This window comes from Apus apus, chromosome W (genome assembly GCF_020740795.1).
Source record: "Apus apus isolate bApuApu2 chromosome W, bApuApu2.pri.cur, whole genome shotgun sequence".
NCBI lineage: Eukaryota > Metazoa > Chordata > Aves > Apodiformes > Apodidae > Apus > Apus apus.
In genome coordinates this window covers 3,798,362-3,822,467 of record NC_067311.1, presented here as the reverse complement: position 1 = coordinate 3,822,467, position 24,106 = coordinate 3,798,362, and the positions used below count along the sequence as shown (strand labels likewise).

The 24,106-nt window shown below is 41.8% G+C and overlaps 1 protein-coding gene across 3 annotated transcripts in view; it reads right to left on the bottom strand.

The window, feature by feature from the left end:
* Positions 1-222: 222 nt before the first annotated feature.
* Positions 223-24,106, bottom strand: part of LOC127395160 (ras GTPase-activating protein 1-like) — a 117,538-nt gene continuing 93,654 nt past the window's right edge. Inside the window, exons 20-25 of one of the 3 annotated variants that reach the window (XM_051641647.1) lie at positions 13,466-13,552; positions 12,204-12,271; positions 6,761-6,849; positions 5,033-5,110; positions 3,575-3,709; positions 223-1,442 (exon numbers count right to left, since the gene is read on the bottom strand). In XM_051641647.1, the coding sequence (XP_051497607.1) occupies positions 1,359-1,442; positions 3,575-3,709; positions 5,033-5,110; positions 6,761-6,849; positions 12,204-12,271; positions 13,466-13,552 (541 nt within the window). In that variant the 3' untranslated portion in view covers positions 223-1,358. Of the gene's footprint in view, positions 1,443-3,574; positions 3,710-5,032; positions 5,111-6,760; positions 6,850-12,203; positions 12,272-13,465; positions 13,553-13,935; positions 14,516-23,989; positions 24,105-24,106 lie in introns of those variants that run through there. The other 2 variants (XM_051641648.1, XM_051641650.1) reach the window with 2 other exon arrangements.

Genomic DNA, 24,106 nt, shown 5'->3' with positions numbered 1-24,106 from the left:
ATTTTTTGTTTTCCTTCAGTAAGCTCTCTTTTGACTAGCAGCAAGTTTTCCAGCTACTGGACTGATAATGCTGGAATATTTATGCTACTGCTGAGACTCCAAGGTTGCTTTGCTCTGCCAGCTCAAGTATGCTACCAAGAGCAAAGAGTCATATCTGTAACCCCCCCACACCCCCACCCCCCCCCCCCCCATAGGGAAGAGCGGACTAGATGGACAACAAAATTGACCAAAGTATTCCATTTCATTTAACATTTAACTACATAAGTTCACTGTAAGGTCAGGGATCACAGAAGACAACATCTTTCCTTCTTCTTCTTCCTTCTCTTCCGTCCATGGCCAGCATCCGGGGAGGACTTTGTCTATTCTTTACCGTTGATCGCTAGGCTTGTGCATTCCCGACCCTCATAATTCTACCCTCAACCCCTCTTTGCTCTTCTGCTATCTCCAGCAGCAGTCCAGGACATTTCAGAACTGCTCACAGCTAAGGAGAGTGCTGTGGGAGTTGTTGGGAGTGGGGTGAGGCAATAGGGTTTTGCACATTCCTGAACATACTTGTATATGATTGTAAATATTTTCTTTTGTCATTAGTATTTAATTAAAGCTGTCTAGTTTAGTTTTCAATCCAGAAAGTCTCTCTCCTCAATTCTCTCTCCCTCCTTCCCTACCTGGGTGGGAGGGGGAGGGGATCGAGAGCATTGTTGTCGCTGGTTTAATTGCTGATCCTGAGTCAAACCGTGACACACATTAAAGAATGAAGCTTACAAGATCCCTTCTACATTTTCCTTTGACATGATTTCAAGCAAGAGAAACAGCATGGTATAAAAGGTATACAGGAAAGATTGTTCTTAACATAACCATCCAACTCCAGAAATTTTAAATACAAGTTCAAGTTGTTGAAACAGTCAAAGTCATAATAATTGTAACTAGTCAGAAATTACAGTAAGAAATGTTATCCAGTTACATATAGCTGTCAAAACAATGCATTTCTTTCCTTTTCAGTTGACAATTCTTTTCCAGCAAGACAGAAAAACTTTGGCAATTGCAGGTTTTGAAAATAATTTTCAAAGTTCAAGACAGTCACAGCATTTTCTTTGCAGAAGGTAAACTGCACACCAAGGCTCAGAGGCTGTAAAAACTAGTTCCAAGTGGAAAAAAGTGCAAATATCCTGCACAGATAGTTTAAAAAGCTGCTGGTACAACCATTTACTAACAGAATCTTTGTTTTCTTTTTGCATAGTTCACACATCACTGGGAATGTGACAGGGTGTGCTATTTTTGGCAAGAGTAAAAAAAGTGATACTTGTGTGAGTTGTCATGTCAGATATGCTGGATCCATGCAGAATTCAGGTAGAGGGCTGCTACCTGATGTTATTAGACACTGAATACTGATTTTGTTTCTGTTGAAGCAGTTCTGTAATAGCCAACAGCTTCTTAAGAACATGCTGTAGAAAAAAAAATAAAAAGAAAAAAAAAAGAAAAAAATCCCAGTACAACCCTCTATTAGCAACTTGAAAAAAACAAAACCCATTTTTCTTGATAAGCATCTTCTTTAACTAACCAGACTCAGAATTACGTAATTTAAAATATATTTAAACCCCTCCACACCACCAGCCCCAGCTCCAATTCCGTAGTCACTAAGACATTACTTCAAAAGGCAACTATAACACAGCAATATGAAATTTATCTGCACCCATGGAGACCTATTAATTCTTGCAATCTTAACCCGAGAGTTTCAAAATGAGAGTTCTCCTATCTGTTAAAAACAATCCGTAAACCAAAAATCTATACTCAGGTATTTTCCCATATGAAAGTGAAGAACTGGGTGAAGAAAATGAAAAAAAAGTCTGGTGACAAAAAAAAAAAAGGTGATTATACGATTCATTTCTGCACAGGTAGAATTATCCTCTTTTAACTTTCTGAAAACGTGGTCATTAAACTAAACTAAATGCAACTGAACACATACATAAAACAGACTGAGAAATTGTATTGCTAACAGGAGTTCAATAATTTTTTCATTATTGTAGAACTATGTATAGTACAACAGGATGATGCTGAGCTAACCATTAGAGCACTTACAGGAGGGAAATGGGAAAAAAAATCAAGAGTTTTCTTTATGGAAACCCATGAGAAGAAATTACTCCTCTGAAGTATAAATATAAGTATATCGAGGAAACAGTATCACATCTGTAACCATTAGGTACTTCAGATACAGGCCTTGTGAAATAAATGGCATCCCTTATCTGTAACAAGACATATTTATTACTGAAAACGTCTACTATCCTGCCTTGCCCGTCGAGCCATCATTTTTGCTGTGTTAAAACTAGCAGTAGTGAATTATGAACTTGAATGTGATATTTCCCCCCCCCCTCATATCCAACTGAAGAGGTAAACCGTAGTAGTAATTAAACTGGATTAGTTTTGAACTGCTGTAATGAAGCATTATCTCATTTTTAATTCCTTGAGCTTTCTTCTGCCAAAGGTGATGAAATACAAATATATTTTCACCTTTTGAAAAATCACCATAAGAGTTCCCAGTAATCCTCTTATTAAAAAACAATAATGTCCAAAAATGCATTATTTGAGTAACATTTGCTGCCAGAAGAAACAAATATAGATTTATTGTCTATCTGGGTTTAAATTTAGGTCTTCAAAGAGTGAGGATATAGGAAGCCCAGTCTTTAAAAACCATGAGAATAATAAGAAACCTGATTACAAAAAGTTATTTTGAAACAAATTTAAAACTATTATAAAAACTACCTCTTAAAAAATGAGTCATTAAATAGTTTAAGCTGACACTGATTAAATTTAAGGAAGACCATCTCTGAACAAAAAGGCTTTCTATAGTACAACTGTCCCTGTCCCCAAATTGTTAGCATTAAAAAGGTAAGACTACTCAAATTATTTCCTGCACAGCACAGTATACTAGTCAAGCATACCAAAACATATTACCGTGCAATAAGTAGCATTGCCAACCTGAAGTTCATCATAATTAGTAGACCATAGGCAAGTCTATTACTTTTGTAGTATTTTGAGACAATGCATGAAGTCATGTGAATTTTTTCCTCTTAAAATATAAGTTTTCATAAAAGCTGTATAGAAGTTCAGTAGTTGGAACAGAACACCCATTTATACTGTTTGCTAGAGAACTTTGCCGTGTTTGTTTACAAATGTAATAAATCAGGAAGCAGAAATGAAGTAGTGATAGAAAGCTAAAAAAAGTAAATTTAGTTATTTAGTTCTCAATTAGAAAAACTAGATCCTAAAACTAGAGCCTGTCAGGATATAGTAATTTAATGGGTTTAGGCTTCCTCTACAAACTAAAAACTTCACCTGGAAACTAAACAAAACAAAACAAAACAAATCCCACCCCACAGCTTTAAAACATCTTTGGTTTTTGTTGTATAAATACTTAGTTCATAGCTTTGAGCTTCTTCACCTTTACATCTAGTAACCTCCTGGTGAAATGTACACATTATTTATCACTCATACTGCTAGACAGAAAAAATACAAAATAATCACAATAACTCAGACATGCTATCTGTACCTGTGATTTTTGTTAACCATTGTAGTTTACCTGCATTACACCTCGCTCATTACTGAGTGTCCGAAGTTCATCTGAATGTGCAACACACATCTCATGCAAGGCTGCCAGATAACGAGATAAGTCAGTTCTACAGTGCTCTGTAGTGTCTGGGAGATCAGGAACATTCTTTAACAAAAATTATGAGAGCACAGTTAGAATGGTGAGTAGCCAGACATATTAAGAAATTAAACTACAGTTCTACAAACGTGCCAACAGTTGTTTTGATACTGCAATAAAGTAATGAAACATTTTCCTTCACAATTAAGTCTTCTGTCCATGTTATCTAATACAAACTATATTTCCTCCTCTACACAAGAATCTAATTCATGAAGACATTTTAATTATGGTTACACATTTCACATAAAGAGATTACTAAACATATGGCAATCCTATTAGGAGGGTTCTACTAAAAGGTTTGATGTTGCTATGCTACCTCTGAGCTGGCCAAAAAGATACTGAGAAAAGAGATTTATATTATATCCTCCCCCCAAATGAAGGGGATCCATCCATTAGGTGATTTAAAAAAATAATAAATTAAGTCAGACAATAACAACAGCAAAAATGGACACCAAAAAACCTACCAAACTATAAAGTCAGTAAATTCACTAATAATGTAATTAAAACAGTAGATAATTCAGTTATTTTAAAACCCAACAGTTGTCTGAGTCCTCATGCATAATCTGCCATTTAAAGAAAAAAAACAGTATACCATAACACACACAAGTTGCTATTTAACCAGAAAAAGGTGATATATGGCAATCCACACTTCAAAACACTCATTCTTATAGATTATAAAAATAGTCTGAGATGTCTTCTAGGTCACTTTTAATGGATCAATTCAGGAAACTAGGCACATTTCTTTCATCTTCATTTATAAAACAAATTTAGTTTAAACATGTACATATATACATAAATGAGCTCTTAACTCTTGTTATAGCTATAATACACAAAACAGTAGCAGTTTCAAAGTGAACCGCAATTACTATTTTCTTTTTAACTACAATATATAGAATTCATGCAGTGAGACATTTGATAATGTATAACTAAAATGGACCATAATATATTTTTAAACTTCAAGTTTTTCAATCTCGAGTCAAAACTATATGCTAAATTACACATAAGAAATTTTTCTTTTAAAATATTTTTTTTAAATATTGGTAATTTTGGCCAAAAGCCCTAATCCTCAGAGAGAAGCTCAAAAAGATCTCATGTCTACAGCAGTACTAAATGAATAAAATCTTTCTAACAGGACATTTGATTGGTTTTAATTCTGTGCAACAGGCCAGCAATCCACAGTTGCTAAACATGTATAAGAAAAAAAATTCAGTAACAAGCATTCAAAATTGTGTGGAAACTGATGCATTTTTGAGCTAGTTAACAAGAACTGTAAAGAACTTTAATTTACAATGTTGCTACACAACTTCCAATAATTTTTTTTAAACCACTTACTCCAAGTTCATCTAAGAACATGATCATGCGATGTTTGTTACTCTTGATGAATGGATTTACCCCCTCCATATATGGCTCCTAGTAATTAAAAAAAGTATTTATTAGAACAAATCAATACCAATTTAATAGTCATACCTGAAGTGAACACATTGTGATCAGAAACAAATGACACTGCAAAATACAAATGTGTCATCTGGAGTGAATTTATTTTGTCAAGCAGATTTATAATGACTACTGTACAACCAGTCAAAAGATTAAACTTTTTTTGTATTCCAGATTGATTCTGAAATTGTTTATATATACATTATGACATGAAATTTTACATTTCTGAAATATTAAAGATGGACTTCTCTTTTTCATTGCAGCTATATAATGGAGAAAACACTTTCAGAGGTGACATCTGGACATAAGTGCCCTCCTTCTTGTTCTTTCGTTAATGCTTACATTCCAAGCAGTGAGTGTCAGACAAATGGTAGCCTGAACTCACTTTCATTATGCTTAAGTTAACAGATTTTTATTGTTCAACCATGTTGCGACTTGGGAACCAGAACAGACCAATTATTGCTGGCATTCTTTTAGTGATGCAATAGAAACTTTTAATAAAGCTGAGGCTTTTTAGTGCAACTTGTAAAACTGATTTACAAAATTATGTCAAGCAATATGAAAATGAGTACAAATAAAAGGGGTGTTTCAAAATGCTGTACCAACAGAAAACACTAGTCTAGGGAATAAGTAGAGGAAAAGTGTGTGTGTGTGATGGGGGGAAGCCATAGGTTGGTAGTTGTTAACTTGTTTCAGAATTAAAATACCCTATATCCAGGCTGGAAGTTTGTTTAGTCCTTATTGGTCTCAATTTGAAAGTGAACTATTATATATAGTATATAAAAGAAAAGGGATGTGGAATGTACCTCAAGGTTCTGTACAGAGACATGCCAAGATTACTGAAAGATGTCTCCACATTTTTACATCAAATAATCAATGGAAATGCAAAAAGGCTCCCATCATCTACTTAAGGCAGACAATACATCCTTCTTGAACAGATTCTTTCTAACCACAGATTTCTACTCTAGTATTTCTCAGTTGTCTTTTTGATGTGTATATTCCTAAAGAAAATTTACCCATTTTCTCATCACATAGATGTTTTCATTCTGGAGTGATGGCTGCCTGCTCTTCCACTTTTTCCAACTCCAACACCCATCTAGTTGACCAAGGGCAGCCAGTAGATGGGGTGGTTGTGCATTTTAGCAAATCTTTTGATATTCAGTACCGTCTCTCTACAGTATCCTTCTGGATGAAGTGTCCAGCACACAACTAGACAAGTCCATAATTATAATTAGCTGATGGGTCAGGTTCATAGTATGGTCATTGGTTCATTAATTATTTTAACAGATGCTGCTGTTCATACTACCAGATTCAAAATCTTCATGGTATTTACCAATCATTCACATAAGTTTCTAGATGACTCATTCTCAAATGACTGACTCCTCTTTCCAATTCAGACAGACTTTATGCTACTGCTCTAATTTAAATCAATACCCTGTTGAGCTCCAACTGAAGAGAATAGAAAAAACTCCAGGAACAGGGCCTCCTTGCTGGTGAAGACACCCAGTTCACACATCAGGATTTGCACAAGAAAGCAGCAACAGTTTTTTTTGTCTGTATTAAACAGGAACATTGAAATGTATTAGAAGTGCACTTCTAGACTGTTTTATGTAAAATTATATTCACCTTAGCTCCAAATTCAACCAGATTTGCTAAATTCTGCACAGACTTGGCGACCAGCGTCAGCGTTCTTGCAGCAGTAGGGGAAGGAGAATCTGATAGGAATACAAAGTAGACAGTTACTGATAATTTAATTTAAAGCTTCCAGTAGCCACATGAAAGTTAAGCTCTTCTACAATTTGTTATTTATGGAATTATTTGTTATTATGGAATTGAATACTTTGAATGCTATAACAGAACTGCATGCCCTGGTTTGAGCCAGGATGAAGCCAATTTTCCTTTTATTGATTTTTCTTTTTTTCCTTCAGTAAGCTTTCTTTTAACTAGCACCAGAGTGTTCCAATTAAGACTGATAACAGTGGAATGTTTTTCTAACTGCTGGGTCTTCAAGGCCGCACCTTTACTCTGCTGGCTCAGACACTACGGGGAGATCTATGACCCCCCCATAGGAGGCTGAATTAGAGAGACAGCAAAATTGGCCAGAGGTATTCCATTCCATATAGCTACGTAAGCTCAGAGGAAGGTCAGAGATCACAGAAAACAACTTGCTTCCTGCTGCTTCTTCCCTTCTCTTCTGTCCATGGCTGGCATCCGGGGAGGTCTCCGTCCATCCATCACCGTCAACCCTTAGGCTCAAGCTCTCCTGACCCTCATCACTCTACACTTTCTCCAGCAGCAGTCTGGGATTTTTTGGGACTGTTCCAGCTAAGGGGAGTACTGTGGGAGTTGCTGGGGGTGAGAGGAGGCAAGAGGCTTTTGCACATACCTGAACATACTTGTATATAATTGTATATATTTTCTTATATCATTAGTGTTTAATTAAAGCTGTGTAGTTTAGTTTTCAATCCAGCCAAGTCTCTTTTTCTCTCTCTCCTTCCCTACCTGGGTGGGAGGGGATCGAGAGCACTGTTGTCGAACCTGAGTTAAATGGTGACACTGCATGTGTGACATAACCTATGATCGAGTAAACTTTTGTTTTAGTAATTGTTAAAAAAAAAAAATTAATATGCATATTTGACTTTCTGTACTAGTTGCTTACAGAACAAAGTAAGCAAAATAAAGTGTTCCTCAGAAGCCTAAGGTTACCAAAAGTGTTAATGAATTAACTGAAAATCCTTTTCACAAAAATGAAACAGGTCTGTTAAAAGTAAGATTATTTGTTGTTAGAATCTAATAAAATATTATTCGGTTTACCTAATAATAAATAGGTTTACCCTTTTCCTTATTTGCATATACCCATATAAGTAGGTCCTACATTGTTATGCAAATTATGAGTACCAGGAAAATAGACTGAATATTGCATGCAATTCTGGCTTGTATTTCCATAAAAGTATAGCTATTTACTGCACAAATCACGTGTTGGAAAAAGTTGTTTTAATGAAAAGATTCTTGTTAAGCATAAGCTTTCCACTTACAGGCCATTTAAGCATTACAAAATTGACATGGTTATCATATAAGCTCTAAATTTCACAGTGCTTCATAAGAATGCTATATACTCTTCACTCTCTATCTGTATGTTTTGATCTTCTGTCTTTCTGCCCCCTTCTCTGTTCAACATTGCAATTAATTAAAAAATAAGTTCCAACTTTTTAGGCGTAGCTGGAGCTTAAACTGAGGCATTAATCATACAAGTAATCTCAGTTGTTCATAGCATCTAGCGCTTAGTACTATCCATCCCTTGGAAGAAGCAATGCTGAAAACCATTATTGGCTTTAGAATTGGTAAGTTCAAGTGAAGAGAATTGACCTAAAGAAGTTTATTCTTTAAAAAAAAATCAACTAAGAAGGTTGAAACAAAGGACTTAACTTTTTCAGTAAAAATTTTTGAGAACAGTTGTTGAGGTGACATTACTGCTGAAACTGACTGTCGATACACCCAGCTGTCAGAATATTTCCCCTCCCCACCTCATTACAGCAAGGAAGTATGTTAGAAACTTTGCTCAAAAAAAAAAGAGCTCACTTCCTCTGTTTTTAAAAACAAACAAACAAACAAACAAACAGCTCCAATAGCCTTATATAGTCTGTACATTTACCTTAGCAAAAATGAATATTATCTGAACTTCTAAACAGGACTAACACTTACAGATAACTAAAAAAATCAAGTGTAACATATGCAAACTTTTAAAACTACAGAACTCAAATGTCCCAATATTTTAGTACTACAGTTTTCCCACCAGTAGTTTATGCCTTTCCTTTCTTCCTCCCACAAGGATGTATTAGGTTATGTGGCAAGGTTTTGGTAGCAGGAGAGCTACAGAGGTGGCTTCTGTGAGAAGCTACTAGAAGCTTCCCCTATGTCTGAGCAAATGCCAGCCAGATCCAAGATGGACCTGATGCTGACCAAGGCCGAGCCAATCAGCAATGGTGGTAGCACCTCTGGGATGACATATTTAAGAAGGAGAAATTAACAAACTGTTGCAGAAGAGCAGCCAAAAAAGAGAGGAGTGAGAATATGTGAAACAACTCTGCAGGCACCAAGGTTCACCATATTTGAGAGGCCATGGCGGTCTGGTGAGGTTCCCTCTGACTGGAAAAAAGGTAACATAGCCTCTATTTTTAAAAAGGGGAAAAAGGAAGTCCCAGGAAAATACAGGCCAATCAGTCTCACCTCTGTGCCCAGCAAGATCACGGAACAGATCCTCCTGGAAAATCTGCTAAGGCACATGGAAAATAAAGAGGTGATAGGAGACAGTCAACATGGCTTCACTAAGGGCAAGTCATGCCTGACCAATCTGGTGGCCTTCTATGACAAGGCTACAGAGACGGTGGATAATGGTAGAGCAACTGATATAATCTACCTGGATTTGTGCGAGGCGTTTGACACTGTCCCACATGACATCCTGGTCTCCAAACTGACAAGACATGGATTTGACAGGTGGACCACTTGGTGGATAAGAAATTGGCTGGATGGCCGCACCCAGAGAGTTGTGGTCAACGGTTCAGTGTCCAAGTGGAGACAAGTGATGAGTGGTGTCCCTCAGGGGTCAGTATTGGGACCAGTGCTGTTTAACAGCTTTGTTGGAGACATGGACAGTGGGATTGAGTGTATGCTCAGCAGGTTTGCTGATGATACCAAGCTGTGTGGAGTAGTTGACACCCTAGAGGGAAGGGAAGCCATCCAGAGGGACCTTGACAGGCTGAAGAGGTGGGCCAATGCCAACCTCATGAAGTTCAACAAGGCCAAGTGCAAGGTCCTGCACCTGGGTCAGCACAACCCCAGGCACAAATACAGGCTGGGGGGAGAAGGGATTGAAAAGAGCCCTAAGGAAAAGGACCTGGGGGTGTTAGTGGATGAGAAGCTCGACATGAGCCACCAGTGTGAGCTTGCAGCCCAGAGGGCCAATCACATCCTGGGCTGCATCAAAAGAAGTATGACCAGCAGGGCGAGGGAGGCAATTCTGCCCCTCTGTTCTGCTCTGGTGAGGCCACACCTGGAATACTGCATACAGCTCTGGAACCCTCAGTACAGGAAAGGTATAGACCTGTTGGAGAGGGTCCAGAGAACAGCCACCAAGATGATCAAAAGCCTGGAGCACCTCTGCTATGAAGACAGGCTGAGACAGCTGGGGCTTTTCAGCCTGGAGAAGAGAAGGCTCCAGGGAGACCTTATAGCAGCCTTCCAGTACCTGAAGGGGGCCTACAAGAAAGCTGGAGAGGGGCTTTTCACCAGACAGAGTAGTGATAAGACAAAATATAATTATTTTAAACTGAAAAAGGTAAGATTTAGGCCAGACATCAGGAGGAAATTCTTCACCATGAGGGTAGTAAGGTGCTTGAATAGGTTGCCTAGGGAGGTTGTGGAAGCCACTTCCCTGGAGGTGTTCAAGGCCAGATTGGATGAGGTTTTGTGTAACCTGGTTTCGTGAGAGGTGTCCCTGCTCATAGCAGGGAGGTTGAAACCTGATGATCTTTAAGGTCCCTTCCAACCTTAACCATTCTATGATTCTATGATAAGGTCAGTGAAGAAGGAGGCAGAGGTGGTGCTCCAGGGGCCAGAGCAGAGATTCCCCTGCAGCCCATGGTGAAAACCATGGTGAGGCACACTGTCCCCCTGCAGCCCATGGAGGTTAATGGCGGAGCAGATATCCACCTGCAGCCCATGGAGGACCCCATGCTGGAGCAGGTGGATGTGCCCAAAGGAGGCTGTCAACCCATGGGAAGCCCATGGTGGACCAGGCTCCTGGCAGGACCTATGAACCCATGGAGAGAGGAGCTCATGCTGGAATAGATTTGCTGGCAGGACTTGTGAACCTGTGGGAAACTCATTACCCTACTCTGATTTTGATTGGTAACAAATTAAATCTGTTTCCCCAAGTTAAGCCTGTTTTGCCCGTGATGTTAATTGGTGAGTGATCTCTCCCTGTCCTTATCTCGACTCATTAGCTTTACATTATATTTTCTCTCTCCTGTCCAGTTGAGGAGGGGGAGTGATAGACCAGCTTTGGTGGGCATCTGGCATTCAGCCTGCATCAGCACACCACAAAGGAATACAGCAGAACTTAAGACCTGAAATAGCCTTATGTCTAGAACAACAGTGACACACATACTGGTTGTTGCATCTCTAAGACCTCAACTATATCTGTAAGTTAAAACAATCAGAAACATTTCTAGGTGCTTTAGCCAACTGCCATGGAATAATCCATGCCCTCACTGTTAAAGTTGCACAACAAAGCCCCATGCCAACTATGTCAGATGTGGTCCCTTATGCATGCCAACAACAAATCACACCTAAGAACTGTTTAGGAGAATGCTACCTGATATCAGCCAGATCAATATAGCAATTTCACAATCCTGTTCTAGCAAACAGGAATAGTCCCTGTCACTGCTTTACTTACTGATAGAGATGCACTCTACAAAGAGAGCATCAAAAAGCAGGGTAACGCTTTTGTACTGGGCCTGGCTAGGATTGAGTTAATTTTCTTCATAGTACCTCATATGGAGCTAGTTGAGATTCTTGACCAAAACAGAACTGATAACAAACTAATGTTATAGCTTTTGCTGAATGGTGTTTACACAGCATCAAGGTCACCTCCCCAGTGAATAGCTTGGGGAGGGGCCACAACTAGGCAGATGACCCGAACTAACCAGAGAGATATTCCATAACATATAACATCATGCTCAGCAATAAAAAGGAAAATAGGGGGGGTTATGGGTGTTAGCCATCTTTTGCTCAGGAACTGGCTGGGCATCAGTCTATCCATGGGAGGTGCATACATCACTTGTTTTGCTTCATTTATCCCCCACTTATTAAACAATTATTTAATTTTTGTTGGGTTTTTTTTATGTTGACTCCCAAGTTTTATTGTTTTAATTCTTCCTTTCCTCTTCCCCATCCCACTAAGAGCGAGGACATAGTGTTCAAAAAACTTCATATTTTGCTAAATTAAGCACTAAAGTAAGTTCATGTCTATGACTACATAAAGTATTAATTCAGTCTGAAGCATAATCACCTGAAATTATATTAAACATCCTTGGGTTCAGGATAGCAGGACAAATCAATCGAAGAAAAACAAAGCCACTGAAATGGAAAAAAAAAAGTATTTGGTTCAATAATAAAGTTAAAGAATTAATGTAAAATTATGTAGTCTTTAAGCATTTAAGTCAGTATGGAAATCTTTGAGATAGATGACAAACAACCAGCCTGGGCTCCGTGAATATGTTTGTTAATTAAGAATGTCTTGTTATGGTTTCAACTATGATAAAAATCGAAATAAAACCAGACATTTATTTCCCAATTAAGGTGAACCTCTGAAAACACCTGGGAAAAGCTTAACTGTAAAGCCATACTGAAGCCTGAAGTCTAAGACCACACTGGCTTTAAAAAGGAGGAGCACTTTGTTGCCTGCCTCCCATAAGTGTTCCACTGTCTACTACATCAAGTAATTAATCCTGCAGCCACTTGCTTCCCCAAGTCAACACAAGGAGAGCAAGAGTGCACAGTCAGAATGGAACCTCTCTTTTGGCAGCAACATGGCCTTAGTTCAGCTTGAATCGATTCATATGCAAATGTAGAAGAAATGTGGCTCTGATACCCTTAAACCTCCAGTATAATTTAGAACAACAGTGTCAAGACCTCATTTTTGTCAAAGATTTTTTTACCTGCACTGGCAACTGATAGCATTAAAGGAAGAACTATTTATTAAATTGATTTATGAATACAGACTGGAGTATTTGCACTCAGTGCCAGTTCAGAGAAGCCAAGTTCAGTAGCCTGCAACATTTTAACAGAGGTTCTGGAATGTTTCAGCATTATTGAGATAGAGCAGAAAAACAAAATAAAACTGTAAGAGCATAGAAGTACATATTTTCAGAAATGAACACTGCGTATTGATTCCAGGTGATCAGCACTGGGAGTCTTCACTGATGCAGAGAACTATATATTCCAATGCAGACAGTACCCCAGTGAAATCTAATGACAAACCTTTCTGAGAAGGTATTAGTGATTAGTTTTCTTAACACTATTAAGTATAGCTATATTGACCTCTATAATACACCTCTAGCAAGGCTCCAACAGCATGACTAAGAATCTAGCAAGCTCTCAGTCCTTAACTGGGATATCATGTCCCAGTACCATAATGATCTTAAATATTCTTGTAACCTAGATAAGTACTATAAAATTTTGGCACTAATAGAAAATAGATAAGCAAACTGAAGTATGACAGTAATAAGATGTTAAAATAATATTTTCAGCATAAAGTGATGAGTAACTTACCTAACAACTCTTGTTCTCATTGTGGTATTAGCTGGCCACTTGTTTTGAACAGACTTCTGCAAGCATCCATAAATATATCTCAACGTCCTGTAAAAATAATGGCTAATTAATAATTTCATTTAAAAAATTCACTGAATTAAGAAAAGCTAGTCATAAAGGATCCAGTCCAACCTCCTGCTTAATGCAGAACTATTATCAATGCTAGGTTTATAATTCAGACACAAGCTTTAAATTCATTTAAAATCTGCTATGACAGTCCATTTACAAATGGCAAAGAAAGTCCTTGACTAATACACTTCTACTTGTGCAGATAAAATTCTGATTACTCACATGTGCATTAAATGCTTTATAATACTTTTTTTTTTTCCTATTTCTTAGGTAGTGTTTCCTTTAAAAAATGAAAAAAAAAGTTGTGTTTTTTTTCTTAGTTTTTTTCCACTTTTTAATTGAATGAATAACAATTTGTGCATCCATAAATACAAGTTAGGTGTTTAAAAGTAGTTAAGCAATAGTCCTCTCCTATCAAAAAATGGGAGCACTCTGGTGTATTTCAGAAAATGTTAAGAGATGCACCATATACTTAAAAGAATGAAGCTTTTAATGCTAACCTTGCCATCACCGACACAAAAGAAACCTCTGTGCTATTCTGCCACTCTGTGGTGGGTTGAGCCTAGCCAGCAGCTAAGCCCCTACCCAGTCACTTGCTCACTTCCCCTCAGAAGGGCAAAATCAAGAAAATCTCATGGGCCAATATAAAGACAGTTTAATAGGTGAAACAAAGCTGTGCACAGAAAAATAAGGAATTCATTCACTACTTCCCATTGGCAGGCAGGTGTCCAGTCACTTCCAGGAAAGCAGGGCTTCATCACATCTAACAGTTACTTAGGAAGACAAACGCCATAACTCCACATGTCCCTCCTTTCTCCTCCTTCCCCCAGCTTTTATTGCTGAGCATGACACCACATGGTATGGAATGTCCCTTTGGTCAGTTTCGGTCAGCAGTCTTGGTTGTGTTCCCTCCCAACTTCTTGCACGCCCTCAGCCTAATTGCTGAGGTGGGGAGGAAGCAGAATGGGGAGAGAAGAAACAACCCTTCTGTTTAGCCAAAACACAGGTGTGTTATCAACACTGTTTTAGTCACAAATCTAAAACACATGACCATACAGACTGCTATGAAGAAAATTAATTCCATCCCAGCCAAAACCAGTACAAATCTCCACCCCTTATTCCATACCATTTGCATCATGCTTAAGTCCTACACTATCTTGTACATTCCTATTAACCACCACCCCACTCCCCTTTCCATCCTTCAGTATACATACAGATATTATCCCCTTAGTTTATGGGCTCCCCCATGAAGTTGTACATAAAATGTCCATTGAGTTCAGTCTGTGACTTGGGCTCCATCTGTTATGGTGGTCACTCAGGACAGGAGAGGTGGTGTGTTGTGTGGAGTTATTGGGCACCAAAGCCAGCTCAGGTTGGTTCAGTGTTGCACTTTCCCGGCTTCTTGCAAAGCTCATCCACTGTTAGTTCTGGTGGTTCCTGTTATAGTACTTCTTATAACATATGACTCAAATAATGGGTTACAATGTTAAATATATATTCATTATAATCTCCACTCCTGGTCCTTTTGGACCAGGCTAGAGAGTTTAACATTGCAATTAATTCCATCCCTTGGCCCCTGCTCCAGCATGGATCCTCCATGAGCTTCCAACCCTTCGTGGGCATACCTGCTCTGGTATGGACTTATCTACAGGCCACAGACCCTTCACAGGGGTGTACTTGCTCTAGCATAGACTTATCCAAAGATGAAAGTCACTTTGATTCCAGTTCATATTGGAGTTCTAGCATGTCCAGTACAGCAGCACTCAGCAATGGCATGACTTCATTCAGGCCACGATAGTCCACTGTTAGCCTCTACCCTGTCAGACTTTTGCAGGCCATATGGAACTATTCAAGGGTGACTGAGTCTTGCAAATCACTTCTTGACTCACCAATTGATGAATCAGCTCATGGATGGGAACCAGAGAATCTTGGTTGGTGCAATATTGCTACTGGTTCCATGTCACGGTACTTGTCGGCATCTGCTGCCCTTCACACAGCAACCCCACAACAAAAGGGTCCTGTAAGAGGCTGGGCAAGGTAGACAGCTGTTTAATCTTCTTTGCATCCACTGCAGCTACACCAAAGACCCACCAGTACTCTCTTTGGTTCTTGATGTACACTCTCCTGAAATAGTCTATCCCAAAGATACATGGAGCCTCCAGGCCAGTCACAATAGGATATTTATGCCACTTGGCCCCTGTAAGGCTCACCACAGCCTCAAACACAGACAACTGTTGGGATCCCCTTGCCACTCCAGAAATCCAGATGGGTTCCATGTCCCAATATTCAGATGGCATTAGGGTACACTGTGCACCCATGTGCCTTATACTCCCATGGGTTTGATATGCCAGAACATCAAATACACAGTCCAATAAACCCGATTGTCCCTTGTCTCTACCTGGCCAGAGGCAGGACCCATCTCTCCTCGACTGGGGCATTTATTACCCAACTCCTGTAATTACAAACCAGAAAACCTTTCATTAGGATCAGAAGGAGGATCAGGCCTTCTACTGTGTGTAGGGAATTGCTCAACAGCAACCAGAGCAGTAATCTTCTCTGGATGAAGCCTTTTTAGCTGCTGTTTTTCCTTGCAATTCACAAATGTGTTCTTCTAGGTTTGAGGTAGGTACAATGCTCCACTTCCTCACACCTTCCCAGTAGTTGCAGAGCTAGAACCAGAGGGTGGCACATGGCATGCACCCATAGTTCTCTTTCCTTTGAGCAGAGAAAGGCTGATTTCATATGGCACTCATCATAGCTGAGACATCAGACTGTAGAGGTAAAGAGAAAGAGATATTCTCTTCAAGTTGCTAGAACTGTTGGGAAAGTTTCTCCACAGCTGAGAGGTTCTCTTCAGAGCACCAGAGCTGACAGGGCAGTTTTTCCACAGTTGGTGCCTCAATCTCTGTCCAGTCCATTACCACCAGGGTGCTGATGTACAACATGAGTGCATTCCATACAAATTTCTGCCACATGGACTGCAAATACTGGACTTCATCTGGATATTTGGAGGCCTGGTTATTTTCCAGCTTGCTGTCACCTCCACCACTAATTCCCTCAGATACTGAATACCTTCCTCAGTCACGGTCCACTTGCCTCATTAGTTTACAAGACCTTCCTTGAGGGGATACCTTGCCTTCACACTCAACAGTGGCCATTTCCAGAGGCTGTAGATTGTTGATTCCATGGTCCCTTGCTAATGATCCCAGCTGCTGGTCTTCCCTACCTTCTAATTCCTGACTGTTGGCCCCAATATCCCAGCATAGGAGCAATCAGGTGATAATTTGCTCATCTGGCTGGTGGCCATAATCTTTTCACATATTTCACAGCTTGCTCAAGGATTTGGGCCAGGTGATTTTTAACTCATTTATTATTTCAGTCTCTTCCCTCTGCTGTTCTTGTGACTGCTCTGCTGCAGAACAGGCTGCCTCATCTGATTCTTCTTCCTGCTCTGCCCTTGGGAGGAGTTTCTTCCTCCTTTACTAAATGAGTGAACCTCTTCTTCAATTGTTTCTTCCTGACTATAAGAATGACTGTTATAGTTGAGGGTTGGGCCTTTAGCTTAGCTACAGTCTGTTTGTATGTCTTCAGATTCAGAGACCCTTTTAAGCAAAGCTTTCAAGTGCTGAACAGAGATTGAGTAGGGGTAGAGCAGGCCTCAGCAAAGAACTAGAAATTGTGTCTCTGATATAGACAAGGTATCATTTCAAATGTTCTGTCACTTCAGTGCTATTCCATGTATGTTCAGGTTTGAAGTCCCACACCATTGCAGGGGGATAACACTCTAGGTACCTCCCCAAGTTCTCACACACACCTTGCCACCTATGTGCCTCAGAGCATGTCCCTGTGTGGCATTCCAAATTAGTCAGTAACCCTTTTGAAAAGCCAGATTGTCCTGGTTTTAGCCAGGATTAAGCCAATTTTTCTTTTCACTGATTTTTTTTTCCTTCAGTAAGCTTTCTTGTAACTAGCAACTGTGTGTTCTGCTAGGCTGATAAGACAGTGGAATGTTTTTCTAACTACTGAGGCTTCAAGGTTACACCTTCACTCCGCCGGCTCAGACACTATGGGGAGATCTCTGACCCCCCCCCGTGGGAGGCTGAGTTAGACAGACAGCAAAATTGGCCAAAGATATTCCATTCCATATATCTACGTAGGCTCAGAGGAAGGACAGAGATCTTAGAAGACAGCTTCCTCCTTCTTCTCGCCGCGCTCTCTTCCGTCCATGGCCGGCGTCCGGGGAAGACTCTGCTCATCCATCACCGCCGACCCTTAGGCTCGAGCTCTCCTGACCCTCATAACTCTCCGCTTTCTCCAGCAGCGGCTCCAGGATTTTCTCGGGACTCTTGCCAGTTCAGGGGAGTGCTGTGGGAGTCGCTGGGGGTGGGGGGAGGCGAGAGGCTTTTGCCCATATCTGAATATATCTGTATATAATTGTATATATTTTCTTGTGTGATTCATTAGTGTTTTAATTAAAGCTGTGTAGTTTAGTTTTCAATCCAGCCAAGTCTCTCTCCTTTTCTCTCTCTCCTTCCCTGACTGGGTGGGGGGGGGAGGGGATCGAGAGCATTGTTGTCGGACCTGAGTCAAACGGTCACAACAATTTAATTGGCGCCCAACGTGGGGCTTGATTTTAAGCCCAGATTACACATTTTCATCAATTGGGAGTGTCCAAAATTCCATCTCTGAGGGGAGGAATCCCTCAGATAACAATGAGCAATAATTCTGCTGAGTGTTCTGACGGATTGAAAACTGAACAGACACTTGCTGCAATGAATCTACTGGATCTGTTTCCAAACCTGCAATTGTACATGTGGTATGTAGCTGAGGGCATTCTGCTCTTTGTAGCTGCTCTTGTGATTCTTTTGTGGTTTATTGACAGAACTGTAGCCATAATCAACCGTATCATTACCAGCCTAGTGATCCTAGGGATGATGATACTGTTCTCTATGGGGTCACTGTATGTGTACGGTTACACTGCTAGTCCTACTGGTACAACTCCTAAAGTGAATAGAACGGTCCATGTTGGTAACAGCAATAGCTAGTTCAATTTTACCTCTCCATATTCTCTCAAGCTGAATCTCCCAGCTCTTGACGTGAATAGCATGGTTGCAGTGGGGATGTTTTTGCTGAATGTTTATAATATATTGTGGATGCGTAGGGCCAGATGTTGTTCTGCTCACTGCCACTCCCCCACAGGCAATGTTGCTGCCACTGCTGCTGCCAACACCACTGCTGCCAATACCACCACTCCTGCTGCTACAAAAACAACTGCTTCTACAAAGAAAAAGCCTGATCCATCACGAACCAAGCTAGTTAACCCTGTGACTAGGAGCAAGGCAAAGACAAAAGCAGCAGAAAGTGAGGGTGAGGAAGAAGAGGATCCTAATACAGTTGATGGAGCAGGTACCTCTCAGACAGAGGCTGACGGTGAGGAAGGGAAGGATTCTAAATCAGATGACGGAGCAGGTACCTCTCAGACAGATAAAAAACCAAGCCACTCTCAAGCAAATAAAAGAACAGCAGGTCCTCCTCAATCAGATGATGACGATGACCTTGCCCACCCTTTCTCTATGAAAGAACTGCGCCTCATGAGAAAGGACTTCACCCGCATTGATGGTGAGGGAATCCTTCCTTGGCTGCTCCGATGCTTTGATAGTGGTGCTGAGACCTACAATGTGGATGAGAGAGAAGCCAAGCAGTTGGGATCCCTGGCCAGAGATGCTGGTATTGACAGAGCACTTAGTAGTAAGACAGGAACTACTACCCTGTGGGACCGACTTCTTTCAGCTGTGAGAGAGAGGGTGACATCGGATGGCGCCGAAGCAGAACACCCACTCTCGAGAAAGCCATCACCTACTTGAGAGAGATTGCTGTGCGAGAAGTGATCTATAATAACGATGGAATCACAGATCCTGATGATGTTGAGTGTGACACGCAAATGTTCCGGAAGTTTGTTCAGGCTGTACCAGCAGCGCATGCCCATATATTCTCCTTCATGGGATGTTTTGAAGGTTACGAAAGACCAACTGTACGTGAGGTAACTGTCAAAGCACGACAGTATGGAGACATCCTCTCTGATTCCCTTTACTTCCAAACCTCAGCCGTTAAGAAAATGGTTGACAGGAAGTATAAGATGCCAAATGGAAGTAAACTCCAGACTCTTCCTAGAGACAACTGGTCACGTGTTGCAGCTATTAAGAAGAGACGTCCTGCTACGAGACAGCAGCAAGGAAGACAGGACTCACTGCGACGCCACCTGTGGTCTCTCTTGAAAAATCATTTTAGAGAGGACATGAGAGTCTGGGACAAGAAACCCACTGATATGCTCCAGTTACGTGTGCAAGAGCTTCTAAACAGAACAAAGCCAGGAGATGGTTCTTCCAAGAAGAAGGTTGCACCAGTCAACAACCAGGATGGTTCATCGAGCTCTAGTGCTCAACCCTAGGGATGCCCTGCCTCCAGCCAGGAGGAGGAGAGGGACAACCGAGTTTATTGGACTGTGTGGATTCAGTGGCCTGGCACATCAGAACCACAAAGATATAAAGCTTTGGTGGACACTGGTGCACAGTGCACTCTAATGCCATCGAATCATAAAGGGACAAACCCTGTCACTATCTCTGGAGTGACAGGAGGTTCTCAACAACTGACTGTTGTGGAGGCCGGTGTGAGCCTCACTGGTAAGGAGTGGCAAACGCACCCTATAGTGACTGGCCCAGGTGCTCCGTGCATCCTTGGCATAGACTATCTCAGGAAAGGATACTTCCGTGACCCGAAAGGGTACCGGTGGGCCTTTGGTATAGCAGCTGTAGAGACTGAGGACACTGAACAGCTGCGTACTTTGTCTGGCCTTTCAGATGACCCTTCTGTAGTAGGGTTGCTGAAGGTTGAAGACCAACAGGTGCCAATTGCCACTTCAACAGTGCATAGACGACAGTATCGCACCAACAGAGACTCTGTGATCCCCATTCATAAGCTGATTCGGCAACTGGAAAGCCAAGGTGTGATTAGCAGGACTCATTCACCCTTCAACAGTCCTATCTGGCCAGTGCGAAAACCTGATGGCGAGTGGAGGCTGACAGTGGACTATCGTGGCCTGAATGAGGTGACACCACCACTTAGTGCTGCTGTACCGGACATGCTAGAGCTTCAGTATGAGTTGGAGTCAAAAGCAGCTAGGTGGTATGCCACTATTGACATTGCTCATGCATTCTTCTCTATTCCCATAGCACCAGAGTGCAGGCCACAGTTTGCTTTCACCTGGAGAGGAGTCCAGTACACCTGGAATCGACTGCCCCAGGGGTGGAAACACAGCTCAACCATTTGCCATGGACTGATCCATGCTGCACTGGAGAAGGGTGGAGCTCCAGAACACCTGCAGTATATTGATGACATCATTGTGTGGGGTGACACATCAGAAGAAGTTTTTGAGAAAGGTAAAAAGATCATCCAAATTCTTCTGGATGCTGGTTTTGCTGTAAAAAGAAGCAAGGTCAAGGGACCTTCGCGAGAGATCCAGTTCCTGGGAATCAAGTGGCAAGATGGTCGTCGCCAGATCCCAATGGATGTGATTAACAAAGTAACAGCTATGGCCCCACCATCAACTAAAAAGGACACTCAAACCTTTTTAGGGACTGTTGGTTTCTGGAGAATGCATATTCCATGTTACAGTGAAATTGTGAAACCTCTCTGTGAGGTGACCAGAAAGAAGAATGATTTCAAATGGGGTCCTGACCAACAGAAAGCTTTTGAGCAGATCAAGAAGGAGATTGCGCAGGCAATGGCCCTTGGACCGGTTCGAACAGGGCCAGACATCAAGAACGTGCTCTACACTGCAGCCGGACACAATGGTCCCAACTGGAGCCTCTGGCAGAAAGCACCAGGGGAAACTCGAGGTCGACCCCTGGGATTCTGGAGCCGGAGCTACAGAGGTTCCGAGGCCAACTACACAACAACTGAGAAGGAGATACTTGCAGCATATGAAGGAGTTAGAGCCGCTTCAGAAGTGATTGGCACTGAAGCACAGCTCTTTCTGGCGCCCAGACTACCGGTGCTGAGATTCATGTTCGAGAATAACCTTTCTCCTGTCCATCATGCCACCGACGTGACTTGGAGTAAATGGACTGCTTTGATCACCCAAAGAGCCCGAATAGGGAAATCTAATCGTCCAGGTATTGTGGAAGCAATTACAAACTGGCCAGAAGGCACCCACTTTGGAATGCCACCACAAGAAGTGGTGAGACGAGCTCAAGAAGCTCCACCATATGATCATCTACCAGAGACTGAGAAACAATTTGCTCTTTTCACCGATGGCTCCTGTCGTCTTGTAGGGAACCACCGGAAGTGGAAAGCTGCCGTGTGGAGTCCTACACGACTGGTTGCACAAGCAGCTGAAGGAGAAGGTGAATCAAGTCAGTTTGCAGAGGTAAAAGCCATCCAGCTGGCTTTGGACATTGCTGAGCGAGAGGGGTGGCCGAGACTCTACCTCTACACTGACTCGTGGATGGCAGCAAATGCCTTGTGGGGTTGGCTAAAACAGTGGCAGCAGAATAACTGGCAGCGAAAGGGTAAACCTATTTGGGTTGCTGACCTGTGGAAAGACATTGCAGCTCGGATAGAGAAACTGGAGGTAAAAGTGCGTCATGTAGATGCACACGTGCCTCTGAGTCGAGCCACTGAGGAACATCGACACAACCAACGGGCAGATGAGGCTGCCCAAGTGTTCCAAGTAGACTTAGACTGGGAACACAAGGGTGAGCTTTTTCTGGCTCGGTGGGCCCATGATGCTTCAGGTCATCAGGGCAGAGATGCAACATACAAATGGGCTCGTGACCGAGGGGTGGACTTAACCATGGACACTATTGCACAGGTGATCCACGACTGTGAGACATGTGCTGCAATTAAGCAGGCAAAACGGTTGAAACCTTTGTGGTATGAGGGGAGGTGGTCAAAGTACAGATTTGGAGAGGCCTGGCAAATTGACTACATCACACTTCCTCAGAGCCGCCAGGGTAAGCGTTATGTGCTTACAATGGTGGAAACAAGTACAGGATGGTTGGAGACATATCCTGTGCCTCATGCCACGGCCAGGAATACTATTCTGGGTCTTGAGAAGAAAATTTTGTGGAGACATGGTACTCCAGAGAGAATTGAGTCAGACAATGGGACTCATTTTAAAAACAGTCTTGTCACTGACTGGGCTAAAGAGCATGGTATTGAATGGATCTACCATATCCCATACTATGCACAGGCCTCAGGGAAAGTTGAAAGGTACAATGGTCTGTTGAAGGCTACCCTAAAGGCAATGGGTGGTGGAACTTTCAAAAACTGGGATAGAAATTTGGCAAAGGCCACCTGGTTAGTTAATACCAGGGGATCCATCAATCGGGCTGGTCCTGCCCAGTCAGACCTTTTGCATACTACAGATGGGGATAAAGTCCCTGTGGTATGTGAAAGAAACCTGCTGGGTAAAAGTGTTTGGGTCTATCCTGCTTCAGGCAAAGGTAAACCTGTCAGGGGTATTGCTTTTGCTCAGGGGCCTGGACATACTTGGTGTGTGATGATGGAGGATGGTGAAGTACAATATGTACCTCAAGGTAATCTGACTTTGGGAGAGAATCCTTAATTTGACAGCTGGTAAAGTATAGAGCCTGTATGTAATATATGGTATGGAATAAGGGGTGGAATGTCCTGGTTTGAGCCAGGATTAAGCCAATTTTTCTTTTCACTGATTTTTTTTCCTTCAGTAAGCTTTCTTGTAACTAGCAACTGTGTGTTCTGCTAGGCTGATAAGACAGTGGAATGTTTTTCTAACTACTGAGGCTTCAAGGTTACACCTTCACTCCGCCGGCTCAGACACTATGGGGAGATCTCTGACCCCCCCCGTGGGAGGCTGAGTTAGACAGACAGCAAAATTGGCCAAAGATATTCCATTCCATATATCTACGTAGGCTCAGAGGAAGGACAGAGATCTTAGAAGACAGCTTCCTCCTTCTTCTCGCCGCGCTCTCTTCCGTCCATGGCCGGCGTCCGGGGAAGACTCTGCTCATCCATCACCGCCGACCCTTAGGCTCGAGCTCTCCTGACCCTCATAACTCTCCGCTTTCTCCAGCAGCGGCTCCAGGATTTTCTCGGGACTCTTGCCAGTTCAGGGGAGTGCTGTGGGAGTCGCTGGGGGTGGGGGGAGGCGAGAGGCTTTTGCCCATATCTGAATATATCTGTATATAATTGTATATATTTTCTTGTGTGATTCATTAGTGTTTTAATTAAAGCTGTGTAGTTTAGTTTTCAATCCAGCCAAGTCTCTCTCCTTTTCTCTCTCTCCTTCCCTGACTGGGTGGGGGGGGGAGGGGATCGAGAGCATTGTTGTCGGACCTGAGTCAAACGGTGACACAGATTTAGATTCACAACACATACCAATATAAGCTTTCTGGTTACACAAGGATATTCCAGAAACTGAAGAGCCATTGTAACAAGGCAGGAAACATCTACCCCTGAGGAGAAGAAAGAGGAGGTGCCATTCTTCCTTTCCCT